The sequence below is a fragment of the Pelecanus crispus genome, chromosome 20, assembly GCF_030463565.1.
Source record: "Pelecanus crispus isolate bPelCri1 chromosome 20, bPelCri1.pri, whole genome shotgun sequence".
NCBI classification, from domain to species: domain Eukaryota; kingdom Metazoa; phylum Chordata; class Aves; order Pelecaniformes; family Pelecanidae; genus Pelecanus; species Pelecanus crispus.
The window spans coordinates 862,694-883,639 of record NC_134662.1 but is presented as its reverse complement, the minus strand read 5'-3'; the positions used below and the strand labels follow the sequence as shown (position 1 = coordinate 883,639).

Here is a 20,946-nt window from a genome sequence, read left to right as displayed (position 1 = left end):
TCAGTGCCAGGTTTTCTATAATAACAGTGTGGGGGTGTGAGCACTGCATGCTCCCCTCCCACAGCTCCACTGGTGTAGCAATGATCTAAGAGATTCTCAGACCAGCACTGGGATTGCTCCTGGCTGATAAAGCAAGCTTTGTGAACTCAGAGGAACTGCATTTCAGAGCCAGTCCCCACCCTCCTCCACTACACTCTCCAAACTGCCAAATGACTTAAAAGATTACGGGCTTGCTTGTGTTATGAGGGAACCTGAACTCCACAGAGCACTGGGAACCTGGGGCTACCCTGGCAGGCCGCAGAGGAATCTTTTCTCTTTGGAGCCCTGAAAGTATAACTAGAATGAAATTCAGCTCTGTATGTGAAAGTCAAAACTCTTAATGTCAGAGGTTATTGGCCCAATAATTCATTAAAGACAATATGAATAATCCCTTCCTTGATCTTAGATTAATTTTGCTATTTACCTATATAAATAGCTAGTTATGCACACAAATGCCCATGGCTCCACCTCCACATACTCTAGGGCTGCCGGCAGCCTGACTAGAAGGAAATAGTGATATTGTTCCTACCTGGCCACCTCATCTGTTTTCAGTGGTGTTTTCAGGGTATTTTATTGCCAAGAAGTCTGTCTTCCTATTACTTTGGAAGAATTCCTCAGCTATGGGGAGCCAGTGAGGGGAAGACTCAGTAGCTAATGCTACACTGAAGGCTGTGGTGTATCACACACTACAACACTTCCGTTGCCTGATAAAGGCTGTGAATGAGTTGTACTGTAGAAAGTCTCTCCATTGCTCTTGTGTTACAGACATGGCTCTTTTTAGCTTGTGGTATTATAAGCAAATCACTGTGTGGAAAAGTGACAAAAGTGGAATTGTGGAAAGTTGAGGAGCCCTGAGCACTCACACCCCCCAGCTTCTTCCTTTGCCACATTTCTGTTGAGATGGGGGGGGGAAATATGAGAGGGTTTTTAAATGAAATTCTCATTTCTTTCTGGTCACATGAGACCAGGGTCTGGTTCTACTACAGGAGTCTAAAGGGCCACCGAGGCCCTCCTGACAATGAAAGTCACTTGCCTTCCTGACACAAAGGAGTGAACAATCCCAAGCACAGACCTGAATTCTATTCCCCAGGCTTGGTGAACACTTCCCCCAGTGTGATACAGGTTGAATTCTGCCTCAGTAAGGAGGTAAAGTAGTAGAAGAATATTATTGTTCAAGGCTCCTGCCAAACATTATGTACCTGGAATTAGAAATAAATATGCCCTCTATATGTTATGCCATGGTGTCTTCTCTTGAAAAAAATCCTTGTTCTACATACAGTCTGCCGTATGTTTGCTTTAATCCCACAACTGTGCACTATGTTCCTCTTTGCTCTTTTTTTGATGTCTCTTAGCAAACTTTCTCACAGCAGATGAGGAAGATCTCATCCATGACACATGGCATACTATTAATTTTCTCTACTTGCTTTGGTGCTTTCTGTCCTGATTGCTGGAAGCGATTTTATTCAATGAAAGCTGAAATTCTAGAGCTGAAATCTGTGGCAAGGTATGAGTGCTTCTTCCAGACTTGCAGTCACTGCTAGCAATTTTTTAAGCACTTATGCTGAGCTGGATTGAATTTGGACTGATAGGGAAATGTTCTGTGCTATATGTTCAATCCTTGCCCCTTCCTGAAATTAATGAAAATATCTGAGACAATCAATTAAACATTGACAGGCTGTTCAGAATGAGATAAGGAACACAAGGCAGAGGGGAAGTTAGGTGACTACAGAAAAGACAGAAATAAACCTGCTATTAGAGACATACAAATAATAAAGTATAGAATGAGAAAGGGGACAGCATGGCAGCAGCTGCTGAGAAACTAAAGCAGTTGAGGTAAGAAATAACAGTGGAAATCCTGTGTCCCCAGATTTGTGAAAATGTCGGAGTCATTATGAAATCCCAGACAGCATCAGAAAACTCATTACACCCAACTGTACAGGAAACTGGTCAACAACTGAGAAGATGCTCTGCATCAAAGGATACATGAGGTTTTCCTTTGTCTTTATTACGTACTATAAGTAATCTCTTCATTTATCTGATGGGAGCACTCCAGTGCTAGGCAGAGCCTATCACTGCTGTCTGTGTTATCTGACATCCCAGAAATTTATTCTTATCCTACCCAATCAGCTATATTGCAAGTGCCTTTGAGCTAGAGCTCTGATACTGAGCCCAGGGCACTTCCAAGTTCCTGACTTTATATCAGGGTGAAACCTGTACATGCACCAGCCTTCTCCTGTGCTCTGCTTTCCACAAAGGGCAAACCTGGGGAAGTGGGTGGTGTGCTCCAAACAGGTTCCCAATCTGAAAAGCCCAGGGAACGCAGCCCCAGGGATTGCCATGGCCCTCTGCCACCCCAGTCAGGTAAGGCTGATGCATCCCTAGATTGTCCCTTTTTTAAACACTAAATGATTGTGTCCTGGCCAAAAAAATCAATTCTACCTTCTGAAAGCAGAGAGGGAGTTTATTATAAAATTGTTTTGGGTAGCACTGAACTGTCAAGGTCCTTACTGAAAAACTAATTGCTAAATATTGAGAGACGAATGACAACACTGACTCTGGTTCAATATTAACCTATGTCATCAGAGTGATCCAAGAGGGCCAGTATTTGAACAGATGCTAATTTCATGACTAAAGCATGCATTATACTTCCTGTAAAACCCAGTTGTCCAGTGGCTCTCAGCTTTTGCACTTCCCCTCCTCCCTTGATGCTTTCCTCTCCCCATCCCATCCCCAAACTGTTCTCCTCTTTCTAGCAGAGATAGGAAAAGTGAACATACATGTTCAGATAACAAGGAAGGAGACCAGTGCCAAGGATGAAAGTGTGCAAATGTTCTGGTTACTGCTAAGGAAAGGGACCTTCTAAAAAAATGTAGAAAATATTAGGTATTATTATTGAGGCATATTTCAGGAAGTATATTTAGAAAAAAAGATTTTACTGCAACGCAGTTGATATCAGCACTATGAAAATAACTGGTAACATTAGAAGGAAAAAAAAAAACCCAAACCTTTGAAACATTCAAAGTTTCTAAGCCATTACCTAAAAAATCTGACAGACAAAATAATGGGGAAATTTGGGCTGAACTTCATGAACAAAGGGGATTTACATCTGGATTACATTATCAATCAAAATTAAGCAACAGGTTTAAAAGACTTTCCAAAACATGACAGATGCGCAGAGTATCACATCAAATTACAACAGAAAAAATGAGCTAACCCAAAAACGCTTATACAGAGGCTTTCAGCATTCCTAAAATATTTTTTTCTGGCTTAACGTAACCTAAGTTTATAACTGGTCTTCCATGAATTTGCTGGTGTTGGAAACTGCATGTTGAGAGAGAAAAAGTTCATTCTAAGTGCATGGCTTGATGCTCACATGCATTTTTTAGACTGCTCGGGGGAAGGCAGCGATGTTTGAAATTATACAGATTGCAGACAGGCAGCTCTGGCAAGAGGCACGGCGCTGGGAGCTGGAGCCGATCCAGGAACAGTTGGGTTACAGTTTGCAGGCAGGCGCCAAAATTCAAAAAACGCACTGTACTTCAAATCCAGAGACGCGGATGAAAACAATGAGGAAGGAGGCGGCTCCAGGGGCTCCTGGGCTGTCCTTGGCGTGGCTCTGTGCCCTGAGCCGGCAGATGGGGCAGGATCTGACCTCTCTGCTGAGCACAGGGGCCACAGCACTCTGGGATTTGTAGTCTTTTCTTTCTGCTTACCTTTCCAGCTACATTAAAGTCAAAACCAACTTGAATTCAGTCAGAAAGCTTTCACACCGAGTTGCATATCATATTATGAGATCTCACTGATAAAGATCTGATAACAGTGAGCTTCAAATACGGAGGCTGTGTAAATGTCTACAGAAAGGGCATGTGTAGTGATCTATAGGCTTATTTTCATTTTAGCTATCATTCATAAACTCCCTCCAAGTAACCCACTGATACCCCCGGCTTCACAGACTTGGTGTGGAAATCCCTGCCCTCAGCTCTCCGTAGGAGGCAGAGGAGCACTCAGTGCTGCCCTAGGAGAGATGATGTCCAAGCCAGGTGGGATGGGCACTCTGTTGTCTACAGAGAAAGCCAGGACAACCCTTTTGATATTGGATGCATATTTTTAAACAAATGCATTCAGGTGAAAACCCACTATTTACATGGGTCAGCTGCTAAAGATATGCAGTGATCGCAAGAGGGACTTACGGCTATTTGCTGACAGGGATATTGAGCGTCCAGAATTCCTGGATTTATTCTGAGGTTTTCTGATTTGAGGTGTGCTCGATCTTAGGATCCCAGATCCTCTAACATGAGGATTGTTTAGCTTCTAGTTTGAGGATAAACCCATTTGCACCTATTTGTTCAGCCTGGCTCCCTAAGTTTCTTTTCATATATTGTGTGCAGTATTTTCTTTCTCTATTTCCTGTTTCTCTGTCTAGATCTGTCCTCCCTCTCATGCACAGCACTACTTTGCATTATGCTCATGCTGATTTTTTTCTTTGCTGTCCAGGTATATGGACAACAGACTTTGAATCTGTTTTTTCTACTTCTCAGGCAGAAAATCTCCCTTTTCTCAGCCTTCCCTGGTAGCCAAAAGGTACAATGGCAACAAGGGCTTTTCAGCCTCCAAAGTTTTGGGACATGAGGAATTAGCTCATGAGAATGGTAATCCAGTTTATACTGGTTAATGTGCAAGAACTGACAGAAGTTGGGGTATAGTCAGTAAAAATATGTTTTGGGAAAAATAATACTCCAAATCTTTAGGAAGGGAAAACGTCCCAGTGGATTTTAGTTTGTACAAAATCTGGCTGCATTCCATGGGACTGCAAAAGGATTTCAGGATAGCTTCCTTCTTGAACAGCCTGATCAGAGACTCAGAGGCGTTGCAATCTCTCAGTAAAACTTTGGAAGAAATTTCTAAAATCTACAAAACAGCACCCCTAAAAATTCGCCCTTGGAAATAGCTGATCGTATTATTTCTGAGACTCTCCACCTCCAATTTAAGCAAACAACAGGTCCCTGGCCTATACGACTTCAGTGCTAACAGCAAATTCATGAACAGCTCACACCAGGGTTATATAACAACGTTTTAGAGAACTAATGTGAAAATATATCCTGTAAGGTAAATACTTCACAGGTTGCAATAAAATTGTGACCATGAGCAGCATAGTGTCACTTCCAATCGTCATGACCCAGGGCGTGATGGCGGTTGATGGTTCAGGTGGGTTTGGCGAGTGCAGGGCTTTACAGACAGCCTTGTGCTGCGGAGGGGTGGGGAGCGTGCTGCGGGGGGCACCCGTGGGGTGACCCGCACCCACCAACGCCTGAGCGGCTATGCTGGCTGCGAGCGGAACTGGGAGCAGCTGCTGACAGCCAAGGAGCATGTGAGGAACAGTCCCGGTGGGTAGCTCTGGTCCCTCCCGGTTTTATTACTAAAAAAATCTTGACTTCAAGACGGGCCCCTCGCTTCCTGCGCTTTACTCACACTCACGACAGCCTAATTTTGTATTTTAACAGGCACCACAAGCTACACTTTTGGATGAGGAGCAGACTCGGGCCCGCCGGGCGTCCGGCAGCCCACAAAATGGAGGGCGGCCAGGACTGCAACTCCCAACGCACCCTGCGGCGCGGCGCGGCGCGGCCATCTTGGCGCCGAGACTTCATTTCCCAGGCGGCGCGGCGGCGGGGGAGGCGATGTCCGCCATCTTACCGCTCCCTCCTCCCCCGGTGCGGTTGGATTGAATGAGCCCGCTGCTCGCCTGCCTGCGATTTGAGCACCATGTCATGCACCCCGAGCCGCGGCACCCCCGGCGGGACCCCGCTGTCGCCGACTCGCATCTCCCGCCTGCAGGAGAAGGAGGAGCTGCGGCAGCTCAATGACCGCCTGGCCGTTTATATCGACCGTGTGCGGGCGCTGGAGCTGGAGAATGACCGGCTGCTGCTGAAGATCTCCGAGAAGGAGGAGGTCACCACCCGGGAGGTACGGCCCGGGGCGGCGTGCTGGCCCTCGCTCGGCTCTATGGGGTGGGAGGGCGAGCAGCGGCGGCCCGTTGGCGGCGTTTCCCCCTCTCCGTCCCGGGGAGAGGGGCCGCGGCCCAGGGACTCGGCCGACCTGTTCCCGCGCGGCGCCTCCGCCTGCCCGCCTGGCGCGGGGCGGGCTGTGGCGGCTTCGCGCGGCCTCGGGCTCGGCGGCCCCAGGCGCGGCCCGCCGCGCCGCTCCGCCGGGCTCTGGCCTCGGGCCGCCCCGGGCCGCGGGTTCTGGCCGTGCCCGGCCGTTGGGCTCGGGGCTGAAGGCGAGAGCTGGGGGCGGTGTGGGGGGGTGGAGATGCAGCGCCTGCCTGTGTCTGTGTAGCTCCTCGGGGGCTGTCGGGGTCTCTCTGGCCGCGCCGTTGGGCAGAGAGGCTGCTGGTGACACGTTAAAGGCGGCTCAGGTCGGGATCGTCACCAAGTGAAAATTCGACACCTGGAACGACGCTGGTGGCGGGAGCGGCCGGCGGCGGCCGGGCCGGGAAGCGGCTCTGGGCGGCGGGGAGGGCGCGGCGCTCTGCTGGCGGTGGGGTGGCGGCTGAAGTCGCTAGCTACCCTCCGCGTTTCGGCCAGGTACGGCTTGCAGCACAGAATGTCGCTCTCGGGGTCCTCTGAGCCTTCGTGTAGGTCTCATCTGCTGTGGGCTGCTTCTTTGCTGTAGTTTGTAGTCTGTTCCCCGTGCAGGCTGAGTCTTCTTGGGGTACTGGACCCCATGCTGAGCACGTGTGTCCTGTGAGTTGTAGCAACCTTTTTATTTACTGTCCCTATCCTGATGGCTGATACGATGAGGTCAAAAATTTGCAAGGGTTTAGACTAACTTTGCTTCTCACCAGAGAAAGTCTGTCTTAGTCTCTGCAAGCGGCAGGAATCAAATCTTTGTAGGGTGAACTACTATGATACGCTTCCTGTGATCCTGGAGGTAAAACTGGCTGATCCTTTTTCCTAAGCCAAGTTTTGCTTTTCCCCTCTTCTATCTGCTTTCCTCTAGGACTCTCCTTCCCAAATGGAGGAAGGATGTAGTTAGTGACACAGCTGGGGACAGTGCCACCCATCCTGTACCAGCCCAAACCCTCTCTATCTGTTGGAGGCAGGCTGCAATGTAAGGTGTCCCGCCTCTGAGATGAAGTTAAACTTCTGTGGAAAACCTGTTGATAGCAGCCTTAACCTGTTGCATCACACAAGTTACAGTAGCTATGCCACTGTGTAGGCTTCCCCCCTGCCCTCTTAAGGGTCTGGTTTGATGATGCTAGGGGTGGTGGTAGGAGGGTTTGAATTAATTTAGTTTAAGCAGACCGGATATGATAGTGTCTTGTTTTGGGAGTGGTTGGCCTACCTGCAATTAGTGTACACCCAGGACTGAAGTACCTTTAAAGACCCTTTGTACCACTCACCGATATATAATAGCTTCCATGTTCTCAAGATAACTAGATATTTCTAAACATAAAACACAGCTACATCACTTGTCCTGTGCGGACTCATGCTATAAACAGTAGCCTCGTCTGGTTTGGGGAGCTTCTAAGTTGTAGATTGCTGGAGACTAGAAGGAGTACGCATTTTAAATGTAGGAGGCGGAATGTAATTCTAGTGACAGTACACATGTAATGAGAATAAGAGAAGGACAAGCAGAAGACATACAATCTCATTAGATTTTTAATATGAACATAAACCAACTCTTAACAGCAGTTCTGTGTGTTATCAATTCTGGAAAAATACTCTGATGCAGTGATTGGAAATAAACTTGAGGATTTTGATATAAATATTTTGCTTACTTTGCCCTTGAGCTTTCCTTCTTCCCTTCTCTTCCAGACTTCAGAAAAAGTCTTAATTCTTAGACATATTCTAACCAACTTTGTCAGGATTGCTCAAGCTCTTCTTTGACACATCAGAGACAATGTAAGATACTTTAGCTGGTTCTGGACCACATTTGTTAAATGCTTCCCCCATCCCTTTAGGACAGCTCATTTATTCTTTACATGTGTCCAGAAAAGGAGACTTTGTAGTCTTATTGTTTTGATGCAGGAAAGTGGACAGCAGTTTAGGATTGTGGGAGCAGTAAAACTTCAGATGGCTGTCAGATTTTGGATTTACTGGAATGGGATAATCCTGTCCTTTCAGGACCAATCTAGTAGACTGGATTTTCTGCTGACAGTTCAGTTTTCTTGTTACACTATTAGAATTTTTGTTTATAAAATGATAAGGCTTAGCATGAAATAAGATATTAATTAATAAAATAAACCTCACAAAACCCACAAAAAACCAAACAAACCCCAAAGCAACTCTAAGTTCTCCATAGAAGCACAGTTAAGTATAGTCCAGTGATATTGGCATACTGTTCTGGATACATTGTTATATCTTTATATTAGCTCTACATGCTTAAAACAGACTTTTTTTTTTTCCCCAGGATGTTCAAGATGAAAATTCCCCTTGGTGGTCCTCAACTGTGTATAAATTTGACTTTTTTTTTTTTCACTGTCTAGATATGCTAATATTTTTGGTTTACCTCTGGTAGTGGCAGGGAACATCATCTGCCACTGTGGTAGATGAAATGATGCATGTTGTGGGATGGCAAGCAGGAGTGACTGCTTGCTTACCAGTGGGCTCTACAGTAACACTTGAGACTTTTGCCTTGAGAACAGGTGGGTCCATAATCTGAGGCAAATGGGGGGTTGAGGATTGCTGTGACAAGCAGTAGATAAGAGCATAGTATGATGAGAGAGGTGTTCGTCCATTGCTTGTCACTCCAGTATCCCACAGTGACCACATCTGAGAAGGGGGCTAGGGTGAGACCATTACTAACATGCTCTCCCCCCACCCCTGCATGCGTGGGAACAAAGGCTTAGCATTTCTGATCTTGTTCTCAAAGCTGTGGTTTAGGAGAGTATCTTCTAGATGAGAGAAGTTCTGCTGATGCTATTCAGGCAAGGACCATAGTCACTGTTGTGCCAGAGAGTCTTTAATCATCAGCTGCTCAGGTTGTTCTTTTTCCTTGTTGTTTTAATCGCCAATCTGCAGAAGAAAGCAGCCTCTTTCTCCTCCTCTGTTGGGCAATCTCCTTAGTTTTACAGACCACAGCTGCATCATGGCCTTGGAACAAAATAACTCCTGTTGCTCCTTCTGAGGAACACAGGGCTGCCACCTCTTAACAGTAGAGAAAAGGAACTTTGCAGAAGTTGAATTTCATCTCTAGCCCTCTGCTAATTGTAGCCCTTTTTCCTGCCTTCTCTAACCCTGTCCAATGCTGTTCTACATTTACTTGTATATAATAGGACTCTAGAGAAATAAAAATGTATACAGTAAGCCCTCAGACAAATACAAAAAAATATTTTGCTTTTGTAGCCGGGGGAACCTATAATTGTCTTCATTCTTTCTCTGTTTGCTCTCTTGCATGAATCCCCTTGTGTAGCTTAGCCTATGACAGAAGAGAAATTTAGCTCATCCCCTTGTTTTTCTGCTTCCCTAGTATATGACTGATGCTATTCTCACTGTGTTGGGGTCACTGTTACAATAATCTAATTTGTGAGGCTAGGAGGGGGAATACTGGAAGAGCTAAGACAAAAAGAGTCCTAGACCTCTCATCAATTCCCTTTCTACTAACTCCCTGCCCTCCCCTGCAGTGCTTATGATTGCAGCCTTCCAGAAAAGATGTTTTGATGGGCATGGAGGGGTTACTACACTGTTCTGAGGACATCCTACTGTTCTCAGCCTCAGAAAGGAGACGTAGGGAGGAAAAAAAAGAGAAGATCTCTGGGAGGGATCACTGACAGCAGTTGCCCTTGTGACAAAAGCAGTGGCTACAGGGAGTTTCCTCTTCACCTATGTCTTCACCCACTCTGTGTGTGTGATTGCAGGTGGCTGCAATGTTGTATGTCTCAGCTGTCAGAACTTTCACTGTAGTCTCACCTGGTCTCTACTTACCTGCCATTACTGCAGCTACTATGCTCTTTGTGTGCACCATGTGTAGTAACCAGAGCTACTGTCATGACCAGGATGTGTGGGTCTAGTGTTGCCTAGTTGCCACCTGCAAAATACATGTTCAGATGCTGCTGTGGATGGTGGGTTGCTCATGTAGCCTCCAAGACATGGGGTTAAATGGTGGTGGTGATATGCAACACACATCTTTGTTGTTCTTGAGAAGTTGACTGATGTTCTTGAAGAGTCTGAGCCATAGCTGACTGGCAGTCCTTTGTCAATCCATAACTGGGTGAATAAAACTTATTGAGCCACACCTGGTGGGAATACACTTATGTTTTGCACATTAATGCACAATAATGAGATTATTGTTTCATCACCAAATTTGTCTGGACTCACTTGTGGTTGGATGGGGCATGCTTCTTGCCTAACATGTAGGTTCACTGCCTTCTTGGGATGTTCCCTGTGTCTTCACTGAGTGATGTCTTGCAGCTTTTCTCAAGTGATTGCTGTGGGAGAGTCTGTGTTCATGTGTCTGTCCTCGAACCGCTGCACAGTTTGCTTTGAGTGCTCCCAGCACAGGTTGGTAGGTTAAAGAGCATCTAGCAGTCCTGCCTTTCAGACTGTGCTATGGAAATATCTCTATTTTCTTGTTCTCCACATGCTCTATTTCCTTGTCCCCTGTGTTGCCCAATTACAAACTTGCAGGCTGTTTTGCCAGCAAAAGAGGAAAAAAAAGTGAAAGCACATTCATAGTGCAATTGACAGGGTGTTCAGCTTGGCCTCTGTGCAGGAAGAGTTAGGCTTGGGTGCACATTGATATGTAGTGGATCAGGCTGCAGCCTGTCTTCTGGTTCCTGCTGAACTCCATTTTGAGGTTTTAGCTTTATTTCTTCCATTGCCTTCAGATGGGGGGTGGGGGGCCGCTACATATTCAGAGTGGAGAGACCCGTTTGCTGGCCTAACCTGTTATCTGGGGAGGTTTGCTGCTTCCCAGGGGCTTGCATTCTGGATGTTGTAGAGAGGCTATTGAGGCTCCCTTGGCTGTATGACTATTATACCTGCTGCTCTTCCATGTAGGCACCAGTGATACTGGCAGGAGTGACCTGAAAAGTATTAAATGTGACTACATGTCTCTGGATAATTGTTTGCAGTATGGAGGCTCAGGTAGTGTGGGGAGGGGTTTGAGGATGGCTGAGCAGATCCTGCAGAGCAGCACTGGATTGCACAACTGATGTTGGCAACAGCATTTTGGTTTCTATGACTGTGGAACCGTCTTTCGGGATTGACGACTACTTCAAAGAGACAGGATCCACCTGACTGAGTAGGGCGAATGTACTACCTTTGCCAACAAGGATGGTCAACCTGCTAAGAACAACTTTGTACTGGGAATGATGGGGGAGGAAGAGATTCCTCTCAGGTGGGATCAGGTGAGGAAGTGGTGGATGGGGTGAGCAAGCGAAACGCCCGGGGTTATGTGAACAGAAGAGAAAGCAACAGAAAAAGGATGAAATGGAAACACCTCAGGCATGTAAAGGAGGAAGTGCCTACAGAACAGCCTTGTGGGGAAAACTTTCCTGCCCTTCCTGGGGAATTGCCACACTTGGGTGCCTCTCTGGAATGCCTGCAATGCTAATGTGTGCAGCATTGCAAACAAACAGGGGGAATGAGAAGTCTGGGCAGTTACGGAACTATGACCTCATTGGGATCAGGGATAGCTCACACAACTAGAGTGCTATGACAGATGGATGCAGGCTTTTCAGGAAATTGAGGAGGGGGAGTTGCCCTTTATGTGAGAGAGCAGTGGGAATGCCTGGAGCTCTGCTTAAGGACAGGCTATGAACTAGCTGAGAGCTTGTTGGTCGTGATTAGTGGGCAGACCAAGATGGGTGACATTGAGGTATGTATCTGCTACTGACCTGATCAAGAAGAAGAGGTAAATGAGGCCCTCTTCGGTCAACTGGAAGAAGCCTCACATCCCCTAGTCTTTCTGCTCTGCTGGACCTAATAATAAATAAGGAAGAACTGGTCAGGGGTGTTAAGGTAAGGGCAGTGACCATGAGATGGTGGAGTTTGGGATCTTTAGAGGATGGAGCAGAGCAAAAAGCAGGACCACAACCCTGGATATTGGGACAGTAGACTTCAGCCTCTTCAGGGCTCTGCTTGGAAGAATCCCATGCATTACAGCCCTGGAGAGGAAAGGGGTCCATGAGAACTGAGTTGATATTCAAGGGATAAGCTCCTCCAAGCTCAAGACTGGTCCATCCCAACAATCAAGAAATGGAGCAAAAAAGTGGCAGGAGACCTGTATGGATGAGCAAGGAGGTCCTGACTAAACTTAGACATAAGGAAGGCTCATGTACTCATTGTCTTCTTGTGATCAGACCAGCCTTCAGGAATCCAAGGCCCCTGAGACCAGTGGGAAAGTTTGGCACAAGGAGGACTTACTCTTGGCAGAGGAGGATTAGGATAGGGAACGTCTAAATGAATTGGACATAACTCCATGGGACCTGATGGGTTGCATCCATGAGTACTGAGGGAACTGGCTGACATCATTGCAAGGCTACTCTCAGTTATCTTTGAAGGATCATGACGATTAGGAGAGGTTCCTGAAGACTGGAAGAGAGCTAATATCACGCACATCTTCAGGAGGGCCAAGAAGGAAGATCCGCGGAACTACAGGCCAATCAACCTCACCTCAGTTGCTGGAAGGTGATGTCTCTGTGTCTTTTTTTTTTACCTTCTCCATGCCTGCTTGGACTCTGCGTGATCTCTGTAGGAGCCTTTGGTGGGGATGTTATTCAAGCCTTTTGGGAGTCCAGACAGACTGGCCTAGCTCAATCTCCGCTTTTTGAATGCTTGTTGACTTTTCAAACCCTCATTCATGTCCTTGATCCCTTGTCCATTGCTTCCCTTTAAAAAAGCCATACTGTGTGACACTGGTTTTTTTCTACTTCGTGCTTATACATGTACCCACTACTTTTTTTTTTTGTTTACCGGATCTGTTGTGAATACCTGCTCGCTGGTTGACTGAGCAAGTCCAGTAGGTTCTGAAACTTCTAGTTTGCACAAGTTATATTCATGCTTCCTCAGTGTGCCCTGTAATTCTGTTCTTAAGGTTAATGTCTACTGTACTGCCATGGACTTCAGAGTTTAGTGATAGGTAGTTCCTCTTTTAGAAACTTGTATGGCATGAGCCATCTTCTAATTCTCTAGTACAAAGTGAACTCTAAATGGAAGCTTAAATAACATACTGATTGATTTAGTTCAAAAAGTGGGCTTTAGAAAGCTGTTAATACTTTTGGTTAGTGCTTGTTGGTTGATCTGTTCTTTGATCCTTTCAACTGATGCTTAAGTGCAGAAATCTCTTAAAGATTCCTCTAGTGCAAGTATAAGTTAAAAAAGAAAAAAAACCCCAAAAGGTATGTTTTCACTACACTTTTTTAGGTGGTTCTTCTACATAAACTGATGGACTTGGGACCATAGACTCTCATGTATGCCTTTTTCATGAGCAGAGCAAGAGTAGTTAACTTTCTATACCATTGGTTGTTCTTCAAACTTAATTTTTTGGCTTGCCATGTTGTATTGTGATTAACAGAAGTCATGATCAATTTTATTTTTCTTGTCTGTACATGACCTCAGCTTTTTGAAAAATGCTTTACTATGTCTCATATCCTCCTTGTTTTGATCATCTTAAAATATTTTGTATATGTCGTCTTTTTAGCCTACGATGATCTCTTTTATATAATATCTTGCTTTCTAGAAAGATTTTATTCTTAACTGCTTTTTTTACTTGTTTTAACAAATACCTCAGTGTTCCCTAGTTGCAATGCTGAAACAATTGCAACAGTCATAGGTGGGTTTTTTTTGCTTATCTTCTTGCAAGGATGATGAAACTAAGTCAACTGAGGTTATTGACAGTATCTTGGCAAATCTGCTCCTATGTGCTGCTGAGAACCAGGTGAAGAGTTGCTTTCTCTCCTGTGGCTTCCTGGATTAGCCACTCCATGGCACTCACTACTAGTGTATGAAAATATAGCTCAGGTATCACCTCCTGGATTACAGCTTGCGCTAATTGAAACCTGTTAGAATTAACAGCATTTTCTGCCTCTCTGTTCTCCTGTGATGTCCCTGTTTTCCTTTGTAGCTGGTGGTCAATAATCACTGTGTAAATCATTGTTGTTTCTGTATTCTGAATGCTGCTTGCAGTTCTCTTAACCTATTTTAAAACATCTAGAGCCTGGAAAAAGTGTGTAAGGAAAAGGTGACAAAGATGAGCAGAGAGCAGAATAATTCCTGACCAGGAGCAAATCTGGGAGAGAGATGAGAAGAAACCTGAGGTCTCTAAGTCACGAGTCCAAACAAAGGGATTTGTCTAAGAAGCGAATATTCATTTCTCACAACACAAAAACTAAAGGCATGAAATGAAAGTATCAAGCAGGAGGTCTTAATCCATCAGTTGTACTTGTATGATGCTCTCTGTTGTGGAAACCAAAAGCTAGAGATGTACGAAAGGATTAGACAGATTAACAGTGACTACTGGGTTTTGGTGCCTGGAAGCAATTTTTGGCTAAGAAATTTTTTTAATTTTTAGAAGCTGGGAGTATATGCAAATGAAGAATCATTGTAGGTTTGCCTTGTTCTCTGTACTTTTTCCCTTCAGCATTTGCTACCAGCTGCTCTTCTTACTGGCTTACACTGGAAGGATTGGCATAGGCTTCAAGGATGAGTTTGTATCTTTCTCAGATGTGGGGAGCAGGAGACAATGGGTTGTGGTAACCCAAGCAAAATGATGAGAAACAACAAATGAAGGAAAGAATTTAAATTTATAGATTCTACTAATAGAAGATGATAACCTGTCTGATGACATCTTCCATTTTTTATCTCTTGCATCTAGTAGTCAGGAGCATTCAAGGATAGGTAGACACTGGTGGCACTCTGCTCGGAAGTGTGATGAGACAAAGAACCAGGAATAGGCTTCACAGCTGCCAGATGCATTTATTCAACTTTCTTCTCATGTTGCTGTGGATACTGGCTGTTGTTCCTATTGACTTTTTTTTCGGTTCAGAAGAGGCATGTGAGGCTTATCCTAAAAGGTCCTGCTTTATTTAACAGCACCTTTTTAAGAATGTCTGGAAGTGTCACTGTACTAGAGACCAAACTGAGTAGCAAATGTAAAGTGGTTTAAAAAAGAGAGTGGGCAGAAGAATGTCTGTAGAGTCAAAACAAAGCAAAATCATAGGTGTACACTAAACAGGGGCACCTTGGGGACTGTATTTCTCTGGAGTTTTTCAGAGAGTCAGTAGACTCTTTAACTTAAAGTTCCTTCCACCAGAACAGATTTTGAGGGGTGATGGTTTCAGGGAACAGAAATACTTTCCAGAATTTTTCTCAGTGCTGGGGTAGAAAGGTGCTTTCAATGTATAACAGTCTTGGGCTAGAAGTGTTGTCAAGCACATAATAGCAGGCTAGTTCAGCTAAGCTGGCACTACTTTCCTTTGAGCCCACTGCTGCATTTGGTTCTCTCTTCTCCGCTTAACCAGTGCTGAAAATAAACAAGATGTTATTTTTTATGATCTAGAAAGACCATGAACTGTCCTCCAGTTCAGTTTGATCATCTAAAACTTCTATCAATGTTATAATGAATCCATATTCTGTTTGCATCCTGTTGTTAGAGTTCTGGTGAGAGGTGGGGTTTTTTGTTGTTGTTTTGTTTTTTCCCAGTGATTGAAGGTGCTGCTGCTCCCAGCTGTCTGCTGCCTCCCTGTGCTGGAAGCTGCAGTGTGTCCTTATGTCTGTTATTTCTGTCTGCTCAGTGCATTAGCTTAAAATTCTAGTGAGAGTGGCGTTTTGGCTAACCCTTTGGACTGTGGGTTGGACCTGTGTGTTTCCTTCTCATATTTGTTGCTGGAATAAGAGCAGAGAAGAGGTTAATGTGCTGCAGGAGGAAAACACATACTAAGCTACTGCAACTGGTTATGCTGTGAATGAATCGGTCCCTTCTAATTAAGAGGTGCACTCTCTGGTTCTCTTTTTACAAACAGATTCTGAAACAGCTTTCATCATGCAATTTTTAGCTCCATCCAGCTATATTCTCTCTACACAGGAATTTTATTAAGTGTTTATTCTCTGTTCAGAATACTGTTGTTTTGGTGGTGTTAAACTCGGTATTGTCTGTAATGCCTCAAAAGCATAAATTATTTACTGTCTGTTTTAAGTGTTGCACCAGCAACAGCTTTTTGTGACAATATTCACAAAAACCTAGGGAAAAGGGCTTTCTTGCTTTGTACCTTGACATGCAATTCCAGTTTATGCCATGGAGTACTGGGAAGGGATTTGTCCTTGTGTCTTGCACTGTGATTTAGTGTGTCTCTCTGAGCCTACAGCAATACAGCCCCAAGTTCTTGGTAGATGTCCTAGGGCAAGGATTTTAGGACATTTAAGAGTTGAAGGGCAGATGGTCTAAAGAAGGGCGGCATTAGAGGAGGAGTGTTGTAGATGCAGTACCTGATGGTGCTGAATCAGTGCTTGGCCTTTGGGCAATTGTATTTTGCATTGCAATTTGCAAATACTGTATTTTCACTCAAGGGTCATCTATAATGAAAGGCTTTACAGCCTTAAAATCTCCCCTCCCCCTGCCTTGGCATTGTGGAGTGCTATATGAAAGTTTAGCATAGTCATGGTACGCTTCTTGCTAAATTTTGTAACTGATAATACAGAGTTGTGTTGGCTTGTATCATAGACAACCTCTGGCTGTCAGCTATGGTGGGGGTGAACCCAAACCAAAACTTAAATTGAATAAAGTTTGAAAGAATTAATTCTTTAAAGAAAATAAGTAAGATTGCATGGATAGACAGCCAAGTTGTTTCTGGTGTGTGGTATGCTTGTAAACTAAGGCTTCTCAGCCCTCATACTGTCATATTTTAGTTAATTTCAGAAATTTTATGAGAATATAGTCTATCAGGAACTTAATTATATCCTGACTGCTTTTAATCAGTCTTTTTGAAGACCAGAAGGTTGAGTCTGTCATTGGTGCCACTCTGATGTTGAAACAGGCGCTCCCAGGAATAGCACAGTTTGCTTTCTTGTTTCTACATCTTATGCCTTGTTATGAAATTTCTCTTCCTCAAGTTGTTACATTCTGCTTTTAGCTCTTCTCACTCCCCGATTGCTCTGTTTCTGAATTTACATTAGTAATAGTTGTTCTGGTATCCTTTCATAGAACCAGTAGCAGCAATCTTATATGGTCTTGATATTTTATCTATCTGATATACCTTTCAAATAATCTTACATTCTAAAAAAAAAAAAAAAAGGAAGATTTTGAGGTGCCTTGCTGCAGTCTGAATAGCTGATTATATAATATATTGACTTGAGACAGTCTGTAGATCCTTATCCTCTGAGGTAGAGAACAGGAGTGGAAGCTCATCTCTGAACAGTTCAAGTTTTTGCAGTTCATCTAGTTTCAGGTTCTTTTTAGCTTTATAGTGCAAGAGCAGCAGAATCGAATTGGGCCTCAGATCTGTATTCCACAAAGTAAGTCTATCACCATTTATCTTTAAGCAATATTCCTGTGTTTTTTTTTTTTTAAAAAAAAATCTCCCAAAGCAGCAGTATTGGAAATGAGGGTGAAAAATTCAAGGTCTGATTGTAGGGTAACCGATCTGCTTCGGTTTATCTCTTTGGAAGACTTGCACACTTCATACATAGTATATTTTGTTATGTCCCACTGGGAATAAAAATGAACTCTTGTCTTTGGGACTAGATCACATCTAATTGTAGGTGTATATTAATTGAAAATGTTCAACATAAAATGTTCTTAACAGAAATCATATCATACACCCTTTTTTCAAAGAAAGGTATGTGAAAGCTGGTGCTATGTTTCAGTTCTTTGATAGTCTTTGTTAGTTGTTCTCATATCTGAATACTTTTTTCCCCTTAGGTGAGTGGAATCAAGAGTCTCTATGAGTCTGAACTTGCTGATGCTCGAAGAGTTCTGGATGAAACAGCCAAAGAGAGGGCTAGATTACAGATTGAAATAGGAAAACTGAGAGCAGAACTTGAGGAGTTCAATAAAAGGTAAGGAAAGTCCTGCATGGTGTGGGGTGTTTTTTGTTTGTGTTTTGTTGGTGTGTGTGGTTTGTTTTTTTTTTTTTTAAATTAGAATGGGCAATGTTTGCAGTGGGAATGATGCTATTGATGCTTCTTAAAATGCCTTTTGGAAGCATTGCAGATCAGTGAGAAGATACAGGCTTGTCGGAGGGAAAGTCCTCAGCTTGTTGGTACAGCTAGTCAGAGCAGATACAAATGTATTTGTAGATATAATATAGTGTGATTTGAGCAGTTCAGACATCTAGAGGCTGAAACGACCAGTCGTGCCTCCTTCTGTCCTATTGTACCTCTCCTTATGTGAGCATGCATAGGTGCAGCTGCTTGGTAAACTGGAGAAACTGATCTAGATAAAAGTTGACCCATCCAAGGAAGGTTGATTTTTAAACATTATCAATTTTATTGTCTGTTTTACTGTATTGACTGATGGCAGAAGTGAAGGAAGAGGATAAGGGTGGCCCTGAACAGTTTGGGAATATGGAAGCATTGTTACCTTGAAAACACATGAAGCTACAATGTGAGCGTGCTGGAAAAAGACCTTGTACTGACTACATTTTTAAAAACTGCTGTTCAGTCTGCAGCAGTTCAGGCCTAATAAACTGGCTACTGAAGCCAAATGTAATCCACTATTTCTGTTTCCCACTAGGGAGTTTTTGTAAACAAATACTGCTTAGCAGTTGAAAATTTTAAAATGAATATATGTGGTGGCAGAATTATTTTTTTGCTTCTGATCTAATTTTGATACCTATTTCAGTAGATAAGATTTGGGAGTTAGATCCTGAGCATGTCAGTATGTACGTCACCTGTACATGAACGCTGTTGGCCATAAAATTGCTTTTAATCCAGCACTGTCAGTACAGGCCTACTGTAAGTGTCCCATCTCTCTTCATTTGCATCTAAGTAGTTATAAAAGGAATGACCTGTTTCCTTCCCTTGTGTTTTTCTTCTGACTAGCTAGTTGATTTATGATGAAGTATTTCTTGTTTTCTCTGCAAACTTTGCTATTTTACTGGATCTTCATTTTCTGTGCTGGGCCTTTTTGTTCAAGTCAGTCATTGGAGATATTTTATGGACTTTGCCCCTAAAATAACTGTCCAAATATGAAATAGCTATAGTGGAAGCATCTCTATTTGAGTAAGTCACTGTAAAGCCTGTTGGACTTGGTGCACAGTTCATACCAGAAGATATGCCTGCATGTGGTCAGACGACCTGTGCGCTAAAATTTATGGACTTGGTTAGCTAGGCCTTTGTTAACTATGAAAAGATCCTATGGTAAATAGGTCAGAAGTAAACCTCTAAAGTTAAGTGAGATTAATACCACCCAGTCCTACTGTGATGTTCCTGTTGGGACTGATTTCCCTCTTAAAAGCCTTAGGCCATCAATGTTGGTGGTTTTTTCAGATAATACGTTTTGCGTGGCAGTCGGTGTTACACAGCCATCAAGGTTGCCTGTCTTGTCTCAGTGACAGCAAATACTCCACTTGCTTGGCTTTTAAAGCAAGCTACAAAAGAGCAGCAGCAGTAACTGGGAATTTGGTTCATCTCTCCTGGCCTGCAAGATGCTTATTTCTATATTTTGATTAAGGTATCCTTGTCAGAAGTGTCTTCACTTGGCAGCTAAATGAGGCTTTTGATAGTGCTAAGAGATTTTACAAATACCTTGTTGTAGATGTTGTGCACTTAAAGTGACAGAGATGGTATTTTCCCTGGGGTCATCTCCCTTGCCCTTTGGACAATTGAGTTGCCCCTTTCCAGTCACTTCAATGACTGGTTAATTCTGCCAGACTAATTTCAAACATTTTTTCTGTTTTCTGAGATAGACTAAATATGTGGAAAATATATCTGGTTTTCTCTCTGTTCTTACAGTTCATAGGAGTAGAATTGAATTCTTCCTTGGCTTGAAAGTTTCTTCTACCAGGTTGCTTCCAGTCCGTTGAGATGCTTGTAATGTACTTTGGAGTGTTCTCAGGGTGCCTAGCCTGGGTCACATGGAAAGTTATGCTTGTGATGTGGCCAGATTTTAAATGTGATTCTTGCAAATGCAGCTTTTAAAAGTCTGTTTGCCTCATTTGCATGGTGTACACTTGACACCTAGCTCAATTGCTCCCTGCCCATACTGAGAGTCAGATGGTGCTTCTCACAGGCCAAGCTGGCTTCAATACTTTGAGAACTGTGTATAGCGGAAGAGTAGGTTAGTGTGTAATTTTATGCTTGCTGTGATTACCTCAGTCTCTCTTTCAAGCTCATGACAGAGGAGAGTCTTAAGGATGCCAGCACACTCTAGCCAGGAGGGATCCCAGACATTGCCACTTCATTGTTTGCTTGGAATAGGTTGGGTTGCTGGGACAGGAGATGATAGACTTCTGTCTTGGGACGTCTCTCCTCTGGTCTCCCATATGAGAGAGGGAGAAGAAAAGGGATAGTTGCAATAGGCAGAGTAGAGAAAACATTGGCTTGAAAGAATATCTGGGAAATGTTTCTTCAACATTAGACTGAATTGAATTTTAGTTGCTGAGCCACAGGCTTGCAGGGCTTTTCTAGCTATAGGATCCAAATATAGCCAACCTACTGCTTCAGGAGCTGACTTCCCCTTTCTTTTTTCTCCTAAAGCCTGGGCTTGTGAACTTGGAAAGCCCACTGATGATGCTCCAGGGAGGCCACAGGGTGTGGCTGGGTGTGGTGACATCAGGCCTAATTTGTGTCCAAAGGAGTCTGAGGCTTACCCTGCTCTTAGTTTGTTCCTGAGGCTGTCTACTCCAATGGATTTGGGAAGCAGCTGACCAGCCTGCAGCAAGACCCTTGGTTGGTACACAAGGATTTGTGACAGGGCCTATAGTCTAGGAAAGAACATGGTTTGTCTATCAGTGCACTTCAGAACAAG

At 43.9% G+C, this 20,946-nt stretch overlaps 1 protein-coding gene across 1 annotated transcript in view; it reads left to right on the top strand.

The window, feature by feature from the left end:
- The first annotated feature begins 5,802 nt into the window (after positions 1 to 5,802).
- Positions 5,803 to 20,946, top strand: part of LMNB2 (lamin B2) — a 37,878-nt gene continuing 22,734 nt past the window's right edge. Inside the window, exons 1-2 of the mRNA XM_075723813.1 lie at positions 5,803 to 6,003; positions 17,899 to 18,035. Of these exons, the coding sequence (XP_075579928.1) occupies positions 5,803 to 6,003; positions 17,899 to 18,035 (338 nt within the window). The remainder of the gene's footprint in view (positions 6,004 to 17,898; positions 18,036 to 20,946) is intronic.